Source organism: Natrix helvetica (assembly GCF_964273705.1).
Source record: "Natrix helvetica genome assembly, chromosome: 3".
NCBI classification, from domain to species: Eukaryota; Metazoa; Chordata; class Lepidosauria; order Squamata; family Natricidae; genus Natrix; species Natrix helvetica.
Window position 1 is genome coordinate 141,137,756 of NC_138549.1, and position 19,546 is coordinate 141,157,301.

Below are 19,546 nucleotides of genomic sequence, written 5' to 3' on the forward strand. Positions count from 1 at the left end.
ACATTTGCCGGGCCGCCACTTGTGCGTCCCCACCCCTTTCATCCGGCATTATCGGCTGGATTCGTTCACTTCAGCGGATGCCTCCTTTGGTCGGAGGGTCCTACAGAGGGTGGTAACTGATCCTCCCCTTGGGCCATAGCTTGTGGTTGTGTTTTTTCCCCTCCCTTGGGACTGAGCTTGGGTATGTCCCACACGTGACCACTCCCTCTCTTCCACTGGGAAAAGAATGTTGGTCTTACCTGAACGTGTCTTTTCAGGGGAACAGGGGGAAGAGTGGTCATGACCCGCCCTGGTTAGGTTATTGAGGCCAAGAGGAGGGCCGGGTGGTTCCCGGGGGTTTGTTGTTGGTTTTTTTGTTTTCAGTTTGGTCGTTTGCCTTCGAGGAAACTGGGCAAGAAGGGAAGGCAGGAGTATTTAAGAAGTTTGCTCTGTCTTTTGACCAATCAGGCTTTGAGAAGACCCACACGTGACCACTCCCTGTCTTCCCCTGAAAAGACACGTTCAGGTAAGACCAGGGTTCTTTATCATGGCCAGTGCTTAGGGACACTGAATTATCATTTAACAACATCTGGAAGACCCGTGATCCCATATTCCTGAAGTCTGCTGTGTAGGAAACTAGGAGCCAGACTACTTTATTTTTGTGGACTTTGGACTGGTTTCCTTATTGTTCAGGCTATAATGTAGTTACAATATAAGAGAATATATGTAACTCAGGATTGAACTATGGATTTCTTGGTGCTCTCTGAACTTGGTTGTTTGGTTGTAGACCATTTCATTACCCAATTAAGTAAGGTCAGTGCTAATCAGGTTACGAGACATTTGCAAGCAAACAACCAAGTTCAGACATCATCAATGACCCCACTATAATTTATTTTTAAATTGTTATTTGTATTCCTCCTCTATTATTTTTACAAATAGCTCAAGGTGGTGAACATGTGAGGTTTGTTTAGTTTTAACATAAAACCAATGTACTGTGGCTTCATTAAGCAAACCATGCAGTTTATGAGTGTGGCCAAAAGCTGCATATGTTTTTGGGTGCCTTTCATGTGCCACGTGTGGATTCTGTATAGAGAACACTTGCAATTTCCATTCTACTTTTGGTAGCTCCGTTCCTATCATTCTTCCTCTCAGATCAGAAAGCATCTTTCCTTGCTTCTCCTTTGTTTCTTGAACTCTTGACATTAATGTCCCAATGCTCCATTACAGCCTGGTGAAACAGTTATTTGGTTTATTGTGAATATTTCAGTTTTTGCATTACTAATCAATTATGAATTACCAAGTGCAAAACCAGTAGGAAAAATACATAAATATACTTCACATACACACAAACCAAAAGAACCACAATATTTCAATGAGCCAAGCTTCTTGAAAAAGCTGAAAAGTATAACTATGATAACACTGGTTTAAGGATAACCACTTTGAATCAACTTGATAAAAATACCACAAATTCAACAGATCTTGTGTTCAAGTTTCATATTCCAGAAATATTTCCAATATTTGTTTTATATATCTTTGGTTTGCCTTCCTTTTCTGTTTGGTGTGCCCTGTAATGACAGGTCATCGGTCATATACAGGTAAGTAGTAACTGCTTCTCGCAAGCCAAGACTGATGGGTGAGTCTTCTGTTAGCGGTTCTTCTGACAAGAAGTCTGAGCTAGATAGAAAAAAAACATTTCTGAGCAACTTTGTTAAAAGAAGAAGAATGACTTGGTTTTTATTTTATTTCAAGTAATGCATGATGCTCATAAGAACAGGCAAACAACTACCAGCATTTTCTGCTTCAGTACACTAGAAAGTTTGCTTTTGCTAGTGGGATGAATTTTTCCCTTGTAGCAACATACTTCCTTGCTCCAGTGGTTTATGTTTGTTACAGCTGAGGATTCTGGAGTTGAAAAGAAACAACTAGTCTCATGGTTTTTTTAAAAAAATGGTATAGAACCAGTGTAGAGCAGTGACCCCCAACCTTTTGGACATTGGGGGCCGGTTCCATGGAGAGAGGTTGATTATAGGTTGAATATAAAAAATAAAATAACCTCTTGATTTGTTGCCAGTTGAGAGCAGATCTTTTTACTTCCACAGGTTTTGGAAGATTATGAAACAAGCTGGAACTAGTTCCTTGGATGAAACATGGTTTCTTCAAACAGCAACATAAGCCATCACTACTTTCTATTAAAGAGAATAAACAAACATGATCGACTTTCATATATAGGGTTTTGTGACAGCCTACTCTATTGCAGAGAAAAATATCCAGCTGCAAAAGTCATTTGCTTTTCCAGCTTTTGGATAATAATTAATAATTAATAATAATAATAATAATAATAATAATAATAATAATAATAATAATAATAATAATAATAATAATAATAATAATAATAATAATAATAATAATTAATTTCTTAGCCGCACCCTCTCCCGGAAGACTCGGGGTGGCGTACAATAGAACATAGGAAATAAATATATAGACAAACATACATATAACAAGAACGTATACAAGACATATACAAGGAGGAGGTGAGCTGATGAATAAAAACCATTAAAAACACAATGTTTAAAAATCCCTAAATAATTGAATACAATTAAAATACCCCAAATAAAAAACCCATCAGGAGTGATATAGTTAGATCAAGGATAATAATGCACTTTATTTTCTTGGTGAAAATACCCAAATTTAAAAATAATTCTTAAAGCATAATCACATAACAGTCCTAGACTTTTCACACATTCTTACAAATCTTATTTGTTTATTAAATTTCTATAGTTAGCCATCTCAGGCAAATGACTGGGCGGCTTAAAATTCTAAAACCATAACAAAATTAAAAACATCCAAAAAATAAATACAGCAGTCAAGAAAGTTAACCAACTAACAATAGAGGCAAGAAACAGCTTTTAACACATTCTGAACTATAGACTGGGCACACACAGCAGACAACAAATGGTAAAACTGAATAATCTATTTCTCAAATGTTGGTCAACATTTTTTACCCAGACTCTTTATTTTAAATTACAATAAAATAAATGGCAATTAGAATGATAGAAAATGGTACTCTCAGAATCAAGAATATGGTGGCACAAGTGTTATTTTTCACTGAGAAGAAGCCAGAAGTATGGAATCTAACAGATCTGGCCATTTCCACTTTATCTCCAAAGGGCTGAAGTTTTTGCCTAGTGGCCTCTAACATGCTGTAAAACAATTCTGTCTTTTTTTTCTAACAGAGAGAGAAAGATTGCCACAACCAGAAACTGAAAAGAAAGTATAATTTCCTTTAATTTATAATCAATTTAAAAAATAATTACCAGAATAATAGTCCACCAGTTCATGCAAGCTTGGGAAGGTAAGGCTGGGGGAAATATAAAGCCAGTTGTTCTCCAAGCGGTTAATGCGGTAGTGTTTTACACAATTCCAAGATACATGATTTGTGCATCTGATTGATAAAGAGTAGCAACCTGTTTATCAGGAAAAAAAAATCTGTAACATTGAGACAGAAAACAAGTCCACCCAATCCTACTGCTAACATTAGTGAAATGTATATGCTTCATTAAATTATCTTGAAAGCATTTAGATCTTTTTTCTGATCTTTAGAGTTATACTAGTATCCTTAAAACTTGCATTGTGTCTTAGTTGAAGGAGAATGCTTAACTATTAATTTCAAAGCTTAATTAGATGTTATCACATTTCATCCATGGTAGGCCCTGTGAAGCTCACACACTTGGTGTATCTTATATTTCCTCAGACTTTTAGAACTGGAAAATTCTTGTGGGCATTATCTAGAATCCATACCTTTCTTCGTTTGTCTCTTTCTTATGATGAAAGAACCTTCCTGGTTTGCAGGCAACAGTAACAACTCCTCAGCTTTGGCTCGATCAATGCTGTCATAGAGCCACCTGAAAACAAAAACACTGCAGGGGTCAGTTGCATGTGAAAAATATGTGTGAGTTAAGGGGGAAACTACTTTCCTTGTAGAGTTGAGGATCTCTTGGAACACAGAAACACACATACACCCCAATATTCTTTGATGTTACTTCAGATAATGCTTACCTGTGTGAAATTTTAGCTATGTTGTTGCTAGGTATACAGCATTCTTTGCCAGTTGCTACTGACTTGACTTGACACCATTCACCCTCTCTGCAGGAGAAGAAATGTAACTTAAAGCCATGGCCTCAAGTAAAATTCTACTCTACTTCATGAATAAGTTACCATTTTCCCTAAAAATCTAGTCAAGGAGCAGGCTTTTTCATCAGAAAAATGCTCCCCAATTATCCCTGGGGACTATATTAACACCCAAAGAATCCAGACTTTAAATATGAAGGATGAGAGTTAATTTAACCACATAGATGTGTTAGGTTTACAATCTTCAGACTGACCAACTATATGGCAACTGCAAATTTTGGGAATTACCGTATTAATGCAAATGAGGATCAAGTTGAGAAAGGCTGAATTTAGCCCTTCTAACTACTCGGAGCAGACATCAAATAATTTAGGCCAGCTCCATAAGGACTCCTAGTTTACTTTTTATTGGTTATTTACATATTTTGTGTGTGCTATTCTTAATTTTAGATATCAGTAACATTAAACAAATACAATACAGTAAAAATGGAGAATCAGCAATTAATTTGGACAGCTAATTCAAAGTAGATATGAAAAACAAAATAAGGTCTGACCACGGATGTTTTCAAAATTGGATTTTCCTGCAGTGGAAAATCCCTAACCACTCCATGATAGATCCCTCTTGATGACTACCATAATATTAACTGCACTGCTTGATGTTTTGTCCCTTGTCAATACTCACTCAGATAGCAAGTTCAGCTGTTCCCCCATCCTTAGTACCGGCTCTGTGTATCTAGAAGGAAAATCACTGACTGCAACAATCAGGGAGGAATTGGCAACTGCAGATTAAAAGAAAAAATAAACACCAACCAGGTTAATGTGCGATTGTAATCTCAATATTTGAAGTATTCTTGCAAAGTGCTTTACATACTGTATGTCTTATTTTATCTCAAAGTTTCCTCTAGATTAGAATGTAGAAACCGATGTGTTGATAGAAGCTAATTCCCAACAATATTAAACCACACTAAATTGTTTCCCTTTCCTTTGTGGTCAACAGATAACATTTCATTATAGCACTATGTAATTTGAAGCCATATTTGTATATAAATGTACTCAGATTAAGGAAGGTTTTTCCCTTACTGCCCTCCCCCCAGGCTGAAGCACTCAAGTGAGAATGCCAGGCAGCATTCTCTATAGCCAGGCGCTATCAGTGGAATTCCCTTGCTAGGGCCCTTCATCTTGTCTACTTCAATTTTTCAGTTCCAGGCTGCTTACCTGTTAGTTAAAACATTTTTAAACTAATCACCTGTTTCTATTTCACCACAACTGATGATGAATACATCCTAGTAGCTATAATTACAGGGTGGTAATTAACATTTTTGCTACTTATCATTTAATTCTCTAAGAATGATACTAAAACTTTTGCTTTTAAAAGTCACTACCAATGCTACTGAATAAAACTTCAATCTTAAAAAGACAATCCTGTCTTTTTATGTACACTGAGAGCATGTGCACCAAAGACAAATTCCTTGTGTGTCCAATCACACTTGGCCAATAAAGAATTCTAATCTGTCCCACATTGTTCCTCACTGCCGCATTGTAGGGCAGACTAAATAGTTATAGTTGCTATGTTAATGCATGTTCAATCAAGGATTTAGAATTTCTCAACCAAAATTAATAAAAACTGCTAGATAACTAGCATGGAAGTTCTAACTTCCATTTCCACTGGCACACGGAGCCAGATCATAGTACATGACATAAAATTTCACAAACAATATGTATGTATGCATGTATATCTGTATATCATATCACTGTAACCTTTCGGGTAATAAATCACATAAATTGTTTTGTTATGTATGAAAATAAACCATTGCATACAAAAATTAGATGTCCAGAAGCCTATAAATGTTTCCCATTTTTCTGCATGGAGGTCTTTTCTTTATGTCCCCTAAAATCAATATGGTGAAGCACAGACTAAGGAGATAAAGATTAAATCCCTCCTTTGCTGTTGTAGAGAGCGACGTTGGTGTAGTGCTTAAGTCATTAGACTAGAAACTGGGTGACTATGAATTTAGTCTAGCATAGGCACACAATGTGTGTGTGTGTTTGTTTTTAAGACTCAGACTGATGGTAGCACAGCATAACCCCTACCTGGCAGGTGTACGCTGTCGCTCTGGCTGTGCCTTGTGTTCACTTGTGGGCTTGTCTGGTTAGCAATCTGTTTCCTCTTACAGACCAAGCTTCCCATCACAATTTGTTCCTAACAGCAGTCTTCTAGTATACCACTCAGAGAGGCCTATCAACAAAAGGCAGAAAAGAAATAAAAATTCACATTGTTGTCCTTGAAGACTGTTGGGAAAATACAGACGAAACCAAACGCTGTTACAATTAATCAGCTGCCATTTTCTAGTTTCTTTTAAGGTAGATGTTTTCTTAGTGTGGAAAGAGAAAGTATTAAATCATACCACAAACAAGAAGCAACAACTTCTGAAGGCGGGGGAAGGGAGAGGTAAGATGGCCAATTCTCCAGCATGGACTGATGAATATTGCTCAGGGATACAGTATCTGTCTTACATTAGTAATGTAATAGAAAAGTTGTCCTGAATTTAGGGCATCATAATTAAGATGGCTTCCATCTCAAAGCCTTTTTTTCCTAATAATTCGCCTTTAAAAAAAAAAAAAACCTTGCCCTGTAACCTGGAAGACATGAACTTAATAACCGATACTGAAATGTTCATGTTATGGTAGTAAAAAATGTTTTATCTGCTACTAGCTTAATCCTATGAATAAGAAAAAACTTCAGAAACATCTCCAGTGCTTTCCTATTGGGAGTTTGTTCAAAGTCAATGGCTCTTTCCTGAAAAAAAGTATGGGGGGGGGTCATGCTTTTCCTTCTTTATCCCACCTCTCTTGCTTCCATTGCACTACTGCTAGCAATCATCTCTACATTTTGCTACACAATAAGCTATAATTATACCTGTCCATGAGTTTTTGTACAATCGTGCAGTTGTTTTTAACTTTCCCCATTTTAAAAGTATTCTACTTAAGAGCATATAATCTCACATTTTTGTTTAACTGAAAATGGTTTGTACTCACCTGTCATTATACCATACCCGGGTCTTCAGGTAGTGATGCAGGGGATTTTTCTTTCAATGTCGAAGCTCTGGAAATTGGTGACAACCTCCAATTCTAACTAGAACACGATTCGTATGGGTGCTCCAGAGAAACCCCAGCCTTTTTCTTCAGTGGAAGTTTCTCAGAATATAAATGACATTTGAGTTGCCTGCAAACTATTTTTCTATTGGTTTGGATCTTTTGCTGCAGTCTTTCAGGCAACTGTTTTCATGCAGTATACAGGGACAAATTAATATCGAAACGACAGTTATCGTGACCCTGTTTCATGTCAAGTGTACCCAAACATGAAACACAGCACATTGGTATAGCTTTTTATAGTTTGAGTACATGTTATTATGAAGTGTTAGATTCTAAGAACTCGCAAATAGCTCAGTTTCCTTTGACGTAATGGAAAGGTGGTGGTTTGACTCTTTCATTTTTCTCCACAGAAAACCAATGTGTGATAAATTATATCCCAAAGACATTGCTATAATAAGTGTTCAGCATTCTCAAAACAGCGCACAAGGGTAGAAAGTGCACTCCATACTATAGTCAGACTGTTTTTAAATTCTGATAAGGAATTAAAACGATAAAGTAAGCATTGCAAAGGAAATCCCCAAAACAATCTTTATTTCTAAGGCGGCTGTTAGGACCACATAGCCACCCAGTTATAAAAACAACTTCTTGGTCAGTGTTGTGTTTTGCAAATCTTCCCCTCAGAATACAAAAGGTGGAAGGGATAATAACAGTTTTAGAGGGGTAAAATCTGTGCTAAATGGATGATTTGCAGCTCATCTACCATGGCAACTATTTTAATGTTTACTCTCAATAATTTCAAAAGTGTCTTCAGATTCTAAAGAGTGTGGATTAGTGCACATTAGTGAATAACAAACTCTTACACGGGAGAAAAATGGAAGTTTCCTTGAAGGCAATACACACATATTTTAGATTTAATGTATTCCTAAAGTAGACTTGAACTCATTGCACGTAAAGCATACTCAAGTTTAAATATCTGTCACCATCGTGCCACCTTCCAACTGGCAGACTAATGTTAAAATGTCACTGGAGGCTTTGGGGTTATTTAGTCCCTGCTTATGAAGTCTTACCTGTCTCAGTAGCCTAAAAGTAACATTAGTTATCATCATTTCTAGCTAAACTATAACCCTGTACATTTCTGTGTGCACAAAGCCAAACCACATCCCCAAGCTTCTGACAAAACCAGAGCAACAATGGTTGGAAAGAAAGGTGGAGCCAGAGATCAGTGACATTAACATTTCTCTTCTTGCTCGGTTGATTTTCTTGTATCTTGTACATTTTGCTAACATCTAAAGCCAGTTAAGGTTGCAATAGTCTCTTGCCCAATTATTTTCAGATAGGTTGTTTTCTCTGCAATGCTGTTTCAAAAAAGAAAATACGGCTTCATCATACCAAACCAAACTCTTTGAACACAGAGGCTGCAAACACACTTTTTAGAGCATATGGGATTCCAAGTGAAGCACTTTGAACCATGAACAGTTACAGTGGCTCAGACTGCCAACACTAGAGCTTTAAACACCCCCCACCCCCACCCCACTAAACAAAAATTCCACTAAGGCCAAGTGGAGCTATCTGACAGCATAATTAATCATAGGTAGAGAGAACTCACAAGTCATGTTTGGAACAATCTCGGCTTTTAATTTGCATACGGCACAATGAAAGATAATGCAAGAGTAGGCGGGGGGGAGGAATCAGGAAAATATGCGCATACTGGATATTAATACAAAATTAGAAGTTGATTCACACATGGTTAAAAAAAAAGATGCCCGAAGACTGTCTCTGATTTCTTAGATCCTGTTATTGCATATATTATTTCTGTTGAAAGTGTCATTAAATTGATACTTTTTATTTAAAATGCGCTTTAAATAAAAGAATGTTTATTTCCTAGGAGGAAAAAAATGTACATTTCCAATTTTCTGTTTGTTCTTGGCTGGTTTTCTTCAGTCTTCTCAGCTTTTTCTGAAGGGATGAAATAAATGCCTCTCTCCTCTCAGTTTTTTCATTTGCTGCCTCCTTTCCTTTTGCCTCTCCTCATATCTTTTTTTTTTTTAATTCCTTCTTTATTTGACTTCCAGGCTTTGGCTCTATTTATTCAGCCTTTTTTTTCGCAAGACCTGTGGTGGCTGAACTTCCAGGCAGCCATTTTGCTTTCCCCCTTTCTTGATTCCTATCCAACATTTCTATCTGATTGGCAACTGGTCATCAGAAAAAGGAAGAAAGCTTCTCAATTTTTGTGCTATCTTTAAGCTCAGGCAAACTTATTTGTTCATTTTGGAATTCAACTGATTGTATATCAATATTATTCATTGATCTATTATTGTACTCTTTAAAAGACAAGTCAAAAGGGAGGAAAAAAGGACACAGAGACAATCACCTTAACAATTAAAATTGATTATACTTTATTTAACTGGTTTGAATCCACCCCTCCACCCCTCCCCGGAAAAATCTTCCAATCCCTTCTTGTACTTGAAACAGAATTGAATATGACATTTCCTTGAAGATCTTGGTCTTATAAACAATACACAGCAGTAAAAAGTAGATAATCTGCCATAGTTTCATGAAAAATGCAGCTACATTTCTCTTCCCAATAGCAGCAATCTCACTGTCTAACAGATCATAGATTTTCTCTCTTCCAGCTAAAATTAGAAGACACAAAATTATTGAGAATTCAAGAAAATAATATGATTTAGGAACTTCCTAATTCTCATGGTAAAAATTTCCCATATCTACCAGGAACAAATAATTAAATTTAATAGCATTGCATGGAATGAATGTGCATATGTGTGCAAGCGTGCGTGCGTACGCACATGCACAGAGATACCCTATATAAACACATATGTAATATACAGGTCATAAGCAGAGCACACTTTTACAATATAAAGTACATCAAAGCATTCCTTTAACTAGTATTTAAATGAAACAATAGTTTTATAGTAACTCAAGAACAACGAATATTTCAGTTTAGATATTTCCCTTTTGTATTTTTAGTAATGCATCTGCTTGAGAGAAAGGCTACAAAACTAGCTATGGGTTCAGAAATCCTGAGTTAATTCTATTCTATAGTCTTTTTAGAATTATGTTCTGAAATCCCAGTGAAGCAGATTTTAAGTTATTTCCAAAACTGTCTGATTCTTAGTGCACTTAATTTTAATCTATTTCCATCAGAATATAGATTATATATATTTGTGTGTTTGTGTATTTGTAGGAAAATACATATTATTTTCCTTCTAAGTTAACTGAAAAAAAATTTCTAATAGTCCATAGTAAAATATTTATTTAATGAAAATAGTGAGGGGAAATTTACATAAAGAACCAAATGGTCTTTCATAGATATAGAATTAGCATTATAATTAATAAATGTTGAGCTAGTCTTTCAAGTACAGAATGAATACGTTCCTATTTTATATATATTCATTCAACATTAGTCTTCAGTCCCTACATACACTTAGGTGGGAATGAAACCCATCAAACTCAATGAGGTTTATTTTAGGGTCAATGTGAATAGCATTGCCTTCTTACTCACTCAACTATTCAAAAATCAGAATTTAGAATTCAGTTGTTCAATATAATTTATCTTATTTCAATAACTATAAATATATCTCTGAACTAGTACATTTAATTCCCTTTAGAAATTAAAGGTGCATAATTTATTGTCAAAGTTACTGATCACTTGAGAAAATTAAGATATTTAGCTTAACATCTTTTTTTTCAACTTTGGAATTTTTTGTTTTGTTTTCAGCTTCAGGAACTAATTATATACGGTGTTGGGAATTATACTAAATATCATCTGGTTCTATTTCTAAATCTGCTATAATGTAACTTTACCTATTTTTATAGTGTGTAAATCCTTTACACAGAGTTGACTACTACACCCTCTTTGTTGGAAATTAAGCTGGCTAAATTTGAGAGCTGCCTCATTCTTCTTGCAACCTAATTGTCCTAGTGAGAGATGCTTCTGAATAAACCAACAGGAAAGTGCTTCCTTTCTCCTGCTCAGTTATGAAAGATAGAACTCTTGTATAACTCATATATTCTGTTATGATCTCAAGAGTTTGAACAGAAATAGATCCGCTCTTGGGAGCTCTGAATCAAAGGTGTCCTCTCTAATCAGAACTCCAAAGACACTGTTAGGACCACAGTTAAAAGCCTTAACGTCTTTCAGCAGAAGCACACTAGAAACCAATTCCAAGTGAAAAAAAACACAAAAATGATCATCTGAATTTCGAGAAGACAGGAGAGACACACTGTTCCCAGAGGATCAGCTAGCACAGGAGGCCAGGAGAAATGAAGACATCTTCATCTTGCCTAGCACCAATGGAAGTTAGTAGTTAATGGATGCATACAGATGTATACAATTTCAGTGGCAAGCCCACTGTGGAAGCGCATTTACCACACTTATGACACACACAGTATTTCTTCATATTTAACTGAGAACAAGCTAAATTTGGATTTATACAGCATTAATTAGCAAGCCCTTGCGCCATCCATGAAAATACTTATTTCCCTTGCATGTTACAGAGCAAGGTTCTGCACACAGAATTAACTGGCTGAACCAAATTGCCATTTTTAAGAAATCAAAACTACCACCACCTCCACACCGGAGAACATCTTTTAAAGAGCACCAAGTATTTCAAGCAGAAAAAAAAAGGGAAGGTGTGATGGAGATGTGGAAGGAATGAAACCAAAATGGGCAGTTTCCTTGGGCGGGGGGGGGGGGGGGAGAAAGGCAAAAGGAGAGACTCATCTTTCGATCTAGAGCCTGCCAAAAAATATCAGAGCTCAAAAATAACGCCTGTACCTCCAAGCAGCTATTGTTTGGTACATCTGTAGGCAGCTGAAAGTTTCTGTACAAACATAACTAAATATAATACCAAAGAGACAGGTGAAAAGTTAGCAGACATAATGAGAGGGAAAAAAATCTGTCAATGCCACTTGTTGGATGGGTGCAGAAAAGAGAGAAAAGGAATGGTCTGGATGCTTGCTTAACAGGATACTTCCATAGTCTGAGGACTGGCTTGGACTTCAGTAGTTTCAGGTATTCCCATGCTCACCTCCCTTAGGTTGTTGGCTTGAAACCTTGCTTGAGCGCTTTCTCCTGAACCTACACTTGAAGATGACTGGGTCCGGGAACGGATCAACCTGGTCATGCTTGCAGACGGCACTGTAAGGAGACAGGCAAGTGAATGCCAGAAATAACACGTTTTTTAACTGCCTCAGAGGTCTTATAATGGAGGAGGCACAAAGAAAAGGAGAGCTGCTGCTGAAAAGCAAATCAGGCATCACTCTATTCACATTTCTTTAGTTTGTACTTGCTGTGGTAAAAAACAGGAACATTTGTATATAGAAAACAGCTTCAACCCTTTCTCACCTTCAAATCTTGCCTGCAAATAAACTTTCCTTTTCACTCCTCCCTCCCAATTGAGCTTAATTTTCACCTTTACCTCTACTTGTAACTGCTTCTTAGACATGCCTGCCAACTACCTCTGTATTTGCCTGCCAACTACCTCTGTATTTTGCTGAAGAAGAGTTAGGAACAGTGTTTCTCCTACATCTCATTCCACTCTCAGAAGTGAAAGGATTGTTCAAGCCTTTGCTCAGGGAACACCCTGATACAGTCTATCAGCAGAAACATTCTGAACAAGGCAGACAATGCCCTCTCCCCTCTATACATAACGGTAGCCCATGAAGCTTTTTCAGAAAGTTGGAATTCATATATTGGATTCCTGCACCACCAGCTAGCTGCAAACCATGCAATAGTCAAACCAAGGCAAATTAAACCACTAAAAAGGATTGTAGCACAAATAGTGTACAATGAGATGGCCTAGAGTGCAAAAGATCACCAGGCCATGCTGTAAGCGGCAGAATGCGCAAGAAAAATGGAACTCAGCCAAACCAGACATATACTTGTAGATACCTGGCTCAGTGTTCAGGTGACTGAGCTGCATGTAAGGGACTGAAAGCAGAGATAAGAGAGGGAATGGGAAACAAAGTTAGGGAAGTTATAACAAACTTGAGACAATGTAACCCTTGCCTGACGGTAAGCGTTTCCATATTTTGAATTCTATAGCTTTGAGAGTTGCTTAGTAAAACAATAAAGAATATTTTTGACAATTTACAATATGGTTTCAATTGTTTGACTTTTACTGAACCTGATATTACTTTCTACATTGCAAACAAGCTCACGCATTATTACTTTACAGATAAACATTTTAAGAATACCCTACGCATCACCTCTGCCAATAAAGTTATTAGTAAGAAAAACTAATCTTTTAAGCACAGGTTAAATATTTGTCTCTCCAAAACAGCCTTTAGGAAACTAGAAACATCCAAATCTATTCAATAGGGAACAAATCACTAAAAGGTAGAACTGTCATTCAAGGACAGGTGATTAATCCTCTTTTACAAATATTCTACTGTGATAGATAAAACTATCTTATAGTACAATAATGTGTATGAATTTACTATCACCAAAGTGCAGAATAGGATCTATGATTGAGAAATAAATAATCTCAGTCACTTAGTAGGCTCTAAATTGAAATTAATGCAAAGACAATATATTATCACTTACTGTAACCCATTCCTTGAACGAAGTATTTGAAAGCTTCAGTTAGCTTCCCAGGCTGGAAAAGAAAAATAATAATCAAAAAGTATAAGCAAGTATTGCTATACACAATTTGAGGCATTGTTAATACTTAATTAAAAGAATATAATATATATGTGGGTGATTTATATATATATTTGTTGATTTTCAGGATATTTTCCAGTCTAATTTTCTATTTTTTTCTTTTGTTGTTTAGTTTGCTATTTCATAATTAATTAATTTGTTAGATATTACAAATTCTTTTGGTATTTTTTTAAAAAACCTGCAATTAAAATGGCACTAAATGATTAGTTGGATATCTTTTAGATGCATTACTTTACTTACTTTACTTTATTTAAATTTCTAGACCGCCCCCTCTCCCGAAAGGGACTCGGGGCGGTGTACAGTCAAGTTAAAACACAAGGAATACATAAGAATAAATATATAAATACACAGATCCTTAAATACTTAGATGAGGAGGCTATAAAAACTGTATCTTAAAGTAAAGCGATTAAAAAACAGTATTAAAAAATAACCCCTAAAAATACCCCAAAAGTTAAAGTTAAAATAATGACCTAGAAATTCCCAATTAAAAAATATCTGCCAGGAGGTGAGATAAAAACTATGAATGGGCCAGGCCGGCTAGTCGAAACAGGTGAGTCTTTAGTTTTTGACGGAAGGAGCGGAAGTCGGTGGTGGTTCTAATGTCGGGGGGGAGGTCATTCCAGAGGGTTGGGCCCATCACAGAGAAGGCTCTACTCCTAGGCGCCGCCCGTTGGCATTGCTTGGTGGACGGCACCAGGAGGAGTCCCTCCCTGTGAGAGCGAATTGGTCGCAGGGATGTATGCGGTAGGATGCGATCCCGCAAGTAGCTAGGCCCTGTGCCATGGAGCGCTTTAAAGATGGTAGTGTGACAATTCCTAGAATAAGAGTGTCAGGCCTGCAGCCGGTTCCTTTTAGGATCTTTGGACTGCTACACTAATATTCTTTTCTACTATGCTGTTTCATTAGTGGGGAATTGGGAGGAGGAATAGTAAGGAGTAGAATGTGTTGTCAAAATAAAATTCCTTTCTAGAAACCAAGGTTATCTTTTGTTCTCTACACCTCTGAGCCTGACCGGAACTGGATGGGTGGAACTGCCAGCATGGCAGTGGAAGATTGGACCATGTGATGGACTTGTGGGTGTGGGGCCAAGATCATGAACTTTCAACTGGGTGGGAAATCCCGGGAAGCTTTCAGATTCGGGTTTTCCACAGATGTGCCAACATGTCTCTCTCAATAAATTGGAACTTTGAGGAATACTTTGCCTTGGACTCTGATTTAATTTTGGATGTTATTTGGAATGCTGACAAAGAGCTTACCTGAACAACTTGGGGCAATCCCCCACAATCTGCCATCTGGAAGAGAAAAATGAATGGTTAAATTAAAAAAAAAAGTTGAGCTATAAATCTATTAAGTGATTGCATCACAGTACTATGATGGAGCCCAGAGAGGCAAAAACGTCTATTTCCAAGCACATAACATTCTAAAGTGGTAGTTTTTCCATGTAAATACAAATCCCTGGTGTACTGAAAATGGGAGACAATGAAACATAACATTGGCAAAAAAAGGAAAAGACAAAATAGATATATGAAACATGTAATAAATACACTCACACCCACCCTTTAGACACACCTACTAGATTAGAATAAATAGCATATCAAGACTTATTCTTTAAGGTGGAGATTTGTCAACCATGTTGGCTGAAAATTTATATAATAAATACTGGAGGGTTGTAAACATATATAAATCCCTAGATATCTCTACAGGAAGTTCTTGCCTTACAACAATTGGGATTGAAATTTTGGTTGCTAAGCGATATCGTAAAATGAGACATCATATGACTACACCGCTTAGCAACCGCAAACAACCAGCCTGGCAATCCCTATTGCCATTGTTATGTGGATTTTATCTCAGTTGTTAGCTGAGAACCCATCCCAATCCAAGCCACTCTGGGCTTAGTCCCACCCAGCCCCAAACTCCAGTAAATTTTCCAATGACTCCCACCCACCTATCTCTTCCACTATCTCTGCCATTTCAGCTGCCCAGCTGCAGGGTGGCCAGTGGCTCCAGATCCACCATGCTCCTGAAACTGCAGGCAACCCCAGTCCAGTCCCAATTGCCCTTGCTAAACTGCACATTGAGACCCCTACTGCTATGCGCTCTGCCACCTAGGCTCACCTTTGCTGCTTCTGGCCCTTTGGCCTTTTCTTGCTTCTGGCCCTTTGGCCTTTCTTCACAATGCAAATCCATTGTGAACGGTCCAGGAGTATGGCAAAAAGTGGTAGTTTTGGCATGTTCTAGCACTGGGAGAGGCTGCTTTGTGCCTCTCCCCCCTCCCCCTTCTTCATCATGCAAAGTCAGCTCATATGGCTCAGCAGCCAGGCCAGACATTCTTTATCAGCAGCAGGGGACAAGGAGGTGGCAGGAATAACCTGGAGCACTACAGGGCAGGGTGGTAGGGGACCAAAAGGGCACAGATGTGGGGGGAAATAGATGAGTGGGAGAATTGCAGCACCCTGGTGGTTGTAACTATGAGCAGACTGCCAAGCATTCTAATTTTTATCACATGACCATGGGGTCACTGCAGTGGCTATAACTTTGGGCATGGGTGACAAGTCTTTTTGTTCAGTGCCATCATAACTTCTAGTGTAATTTTAAAGAGTTGCTGAATGAATAGCTGTAAGAAACCATTCTTCCCACAATCCCCTTCTGTAGGCTTCATATAAAGCCCACAAAGGGGATCACTTGTCATCAGAGAACTGTTTAATTTTTGGTTACCTTCAGGAGTGTTGTATTTATTGGATCTAGGCGTGAATTGCATTCAACCTATAAAACACAAAATAATGCATATACACAGTTATCGATGACAAACTAACTCTAATTCAAAGCCCTCCCTAAGAAGCCAATGCCTCAACAGCAACAATATCTATATATTAGAAGCAAAATTTAAAACTAAAATATGATAGTTACAGTCACTAATTTTAATATTCCTGTCTTTCCTGCCATAAGGTTTTCTTTCAGCATCTGACTGCTAGAACAAACCTGATCCCATCACCACTACGTCAGCAGCTATAGTGGCAAATCGCAAGTTGGACTCAGATTTATGTTCCTTACCCACCCAGTCCAAAAATTCACTGGGCATGTCTCTGTTTCACAAAATAATTTTTACACAATTGTTATCCAAATTGTTATCAAGAGAGAAAAAAAAGCAAAATCCCGTGTACTCTGCAACATGGAGAATCTAATGTGGATGAGAGTAAGAATCCTTAAACCATTAGGAAGTGAGAAACCCAATTCATATGGCCAACTCCTTTAGAGATGCTTTTGGCATTTGCTTTGTCTATATATACAACATGGAGACTAAATCAACTCAGAGGAGTACAGGAAAGCATGCAATTTAGATCGTCTCCATTGAAATCACAAAGAGCTATATGGTTCTCAATGTACGAATATTCTATTATTACCATTTTGAAAGGAAGATTCAAACTTCTTTAGATACTTAGATTAATACATAGCTGTTGAGATTCTCCCACTTAGGAACCTTTGCTTGTATCTTATATATTAAAATACAGAAAACTGCCTTTATTAAACCGTTATAGTATATTATTAAAATGCAGATAAATTATTTGCACGCTTCAAATATTTTTTTTTAGAAAATTTAGAAAATGTTACACCCTCCGGGAAAGGAAAATTTGGATGAAATTATAGCATCATACAGCCAAGGAAATGACTAACTAATGATTAGGTTACTTACCACAGCCTCAACTGCAGGAGAGCTGTCTCCAACTACTAATAAGGCAGGGCACCTGTAAAGAAGACACAGTTTAGCATTATAATCTATACAATCATCGGCTTAGTTTTCTGCAGGTTCTAAAGCTTTGTCAAAATGCTGGAATTAACTGTGTGCTATCACAATGCAAATTCCATATGTGCGTGCAAATGATTATGTACAAAATGTGGGAGATGTGCTGCAATCCTTTCATCATTTGTCACTCTGTGATGTTCCCCATAGATATATCTGGTTAGCGTTAACACCATCTTCTGTTGTCAAAATCCTGCTTTTTAATCTTTTGATCATGCTCACATCTGGATCATGCTTTAATAGTACAACATTAAACCAGAACATATAGGGCACGGGTGTCAAACCTGATCGCGTCATGGGCTGGATCGTGATGCATTGCAATGTTTTTTGCCTTTGCAGAGCTGGGGTGGGCATGGCTTGCGTGTGATGTATCCAGCCCACCAATTTACAGATCTGATACAGGGCATCAAAACATGTTCATACTTCATTCATTTCAATGGGGACAGAGCCTTAGGAAACAAATCTTCCCAGCCTTGCTGAGCATTTGTTTACAATATGTAAACTAATATGTATATATTGGCCATAAAGTCCTCAAAACTTTGCCATATATCAGAGCATCAATTCTAGCTGTCAAGATGTTGTTTATACAGATAGTTTGAAGGGTAGCAGCATTGGGTGTAGTGAAGGGGCAACACAAGCCTCCATGCACACAAGCCATTGCACCACAGTCTGAATCTCTGACAACTTGGTGCCTGCTAAACATAAAGGCTGCTCTGAATAAAAAGTAGGTGTGGGGGTTGGGAAAAAATGCTGAGGAAGATGCCAGAAGAAAACAAAGAGAAGTCTTCAGAGAAAACACCTGCTGGATGACCTCATCAGGCAAACAAACCCCACCCACCCCCACTTCTATACTGCCTGGCTGGGATTCAATACATTCTTCTGGCAGAGAAAAGAGCAGGTTCCTTATGCTGGAAAGCCTTACTCATAGTAAAGGAAGGGGCCCTGCTTAAGTTAGGAGTTGTTTATAGGCTCACAGCCGAAGCTGGAAAACTTACTCAGACTACTGGTGTGAAAGCAGAACAAGTTTCAAACTGCTGCTGTACACGATCTATTTACTTTCCTGGTTAGATATTGTGTTTTGAGATTAGTCTGAGTTCTAAATTTGGACTGCTGAGTCCCCAAAGAGTCTGCTTTGTTTTCAGTCCCTTTCTCTGAATGTTCAAGGGACTAAGAATAATACACTTCAGTAGGTTCTTGGAGAGATCAATGTTTCTGTTGCTTTCTAGTCAGTTCCCCACCTCTCTGTTACAAGAGTCTCTGCCATGCTGAGGAAACACACCCAGCATGATGACATTTCTTTAGGGCAAAGATCAACTCTGCAATACACCATTAAGCAGAAGGCTTATGAAAACTAAAAGCTCAGCCCTCACAAACAGTTTTTAAATATCCGGTATGTGCCTACACGTATGTGTGTGTAATATAAGTAATTTTATATGCAATATACAGTATATAAAATATATTAAAAGCACGTAGTATGATATAATACAAATAGTAAAGAAAAGTTGAATACAAGATTATTTGCCTTGCTACTACATCTATCAAAAGCACTAGAAAAACTGAGGGAAGGGAGGTAACTTTTCCAACCAAAGGAAATATAAGCGGCCAGGGGGGCGGGGGTGTCTACCCAGTTTCAGACAATATGGTTGAAAGACAGTCAAAAGTATCTTACTTGAGTGTTTTTGCTGGTTCTTCATTCATACCCAAGGTTGGTCTTTCAATATCCAGATCTCTACGACTTGAAGGCAAAGACAGACCTACTTAGTCTATTGTGTTTGAAGCGATATAGAAGTTTTATAATACATACATAAATAAGCAAGCAAGCAATTGGCAGTCTGGGAAGTACTGGCTAAAACAGAAATTTTGCGTCA

At 37.6% G+C, this 19,546-nt stretch overlaps 2 protein-coding genes across 8 annotated transcripts in view; both read right to left on the reverse strand.

Annotated features, from left to right (window-relative positions):
• Nucleotides 1–656: 656 nt before the first annotated feature.
• SLA2 (Src like adaptor 2) lies at nucleotides 657–8,722 on the reverse strand. 3 transcript variants are annotated; one of them, XM_081946184.1, is made up of 7 exons: nucleotides 6,196–8,714; nucleotides 4,787–4,883; nucleotides 4,036–4,122; nucleotides 3,778–3,881; nucleotides 3,294–3,443; nucleotides 2,033–2,165; nucleotides 657–1,653 (listed from the first exon to the last, which is right to left on the reverse strand). In XM_081946184.1, exons 1-7 carry the CDS (start codon nucleotides 6,290–6,292, stop codon nucleotides 1,503–1,505), a joined length of 819 nt encoding a protein of 272 aa, XP_081802310.1. In that variant the 5' UTR covers nucleotides 6,293–8,714; the 3' UTR covers nucleotides 657–1,502. The 3 variants fall into 3 exon arrangements, with proteins under 3 accessions (XP_081802310.1, XP_081802309.1, XP_081802308.1); XM_081946183.1 differs by lacking the exon at nucleotides 657–1,653 and having other exon boundaries at nucleotides 1,668–2,165; nucleotides 6,196–6,340; nucleotides 7,141–8,722; XM_081946182.1 differs by lacking the exon at nucleotides 657–1,653 and having other exon boundaries at nucleotides 1,668–2,165; nucleotides 6,196–8,722.
• Nucleotides 8,723–9,569: 847 nt separating this feature from the next.
• The window catches only part of NDRG3 (NDRG family member 3), a 36,924-nt gene continuing 26,947 nt past the window's right edge, over nucleotides 9,570–19,546 (reverse strand). For 2 of the 5 annotated variants that reach the window (XM_081946176.1, XM_081946177.1), the window contains exons 11-17: nucleotides 19,348–19,413; nucleotides 17,571–17,622; nucleotides 16,595–16,642; nucleotides 15,136–15,171; nucleotides 13,763–13,814; nucleotides 13,109–13,147; nucleotides 9,570–12,355 (exon numbers count right to left, since the gene is read on the reverse strand). In XM_081946176.1, coding sequence (XP_081802302.1) covers nucleotides 12,177–12,355; nucleotides 13,109–13,147; nucleotides 13,763–13,814; nucleotides 15,136–15,171; nucleotides 16,595–16,642; nucleotides 17,571–17,622; nucleotides 19,348–19,413 — 472 coding nt within the window. In that variant the 3' untranslated portion in view covers nucleotides 9,570–12,176. The remainder of the gene's footprint in view (nucleotides 12,356–13,108; nucleotides 13,148–13,762; nucleotides 13,815–15,135; nucleotides 15,172–16,594; nucleotides 16,643–17,570; nucleotides 17,623–19,347; nucleotides 19,414–19,546) is intronic. The other 3 variants (XM_081946179.1, XM_081946180.1, XM_081946178.1) reach the window with 3 other exon arrangements.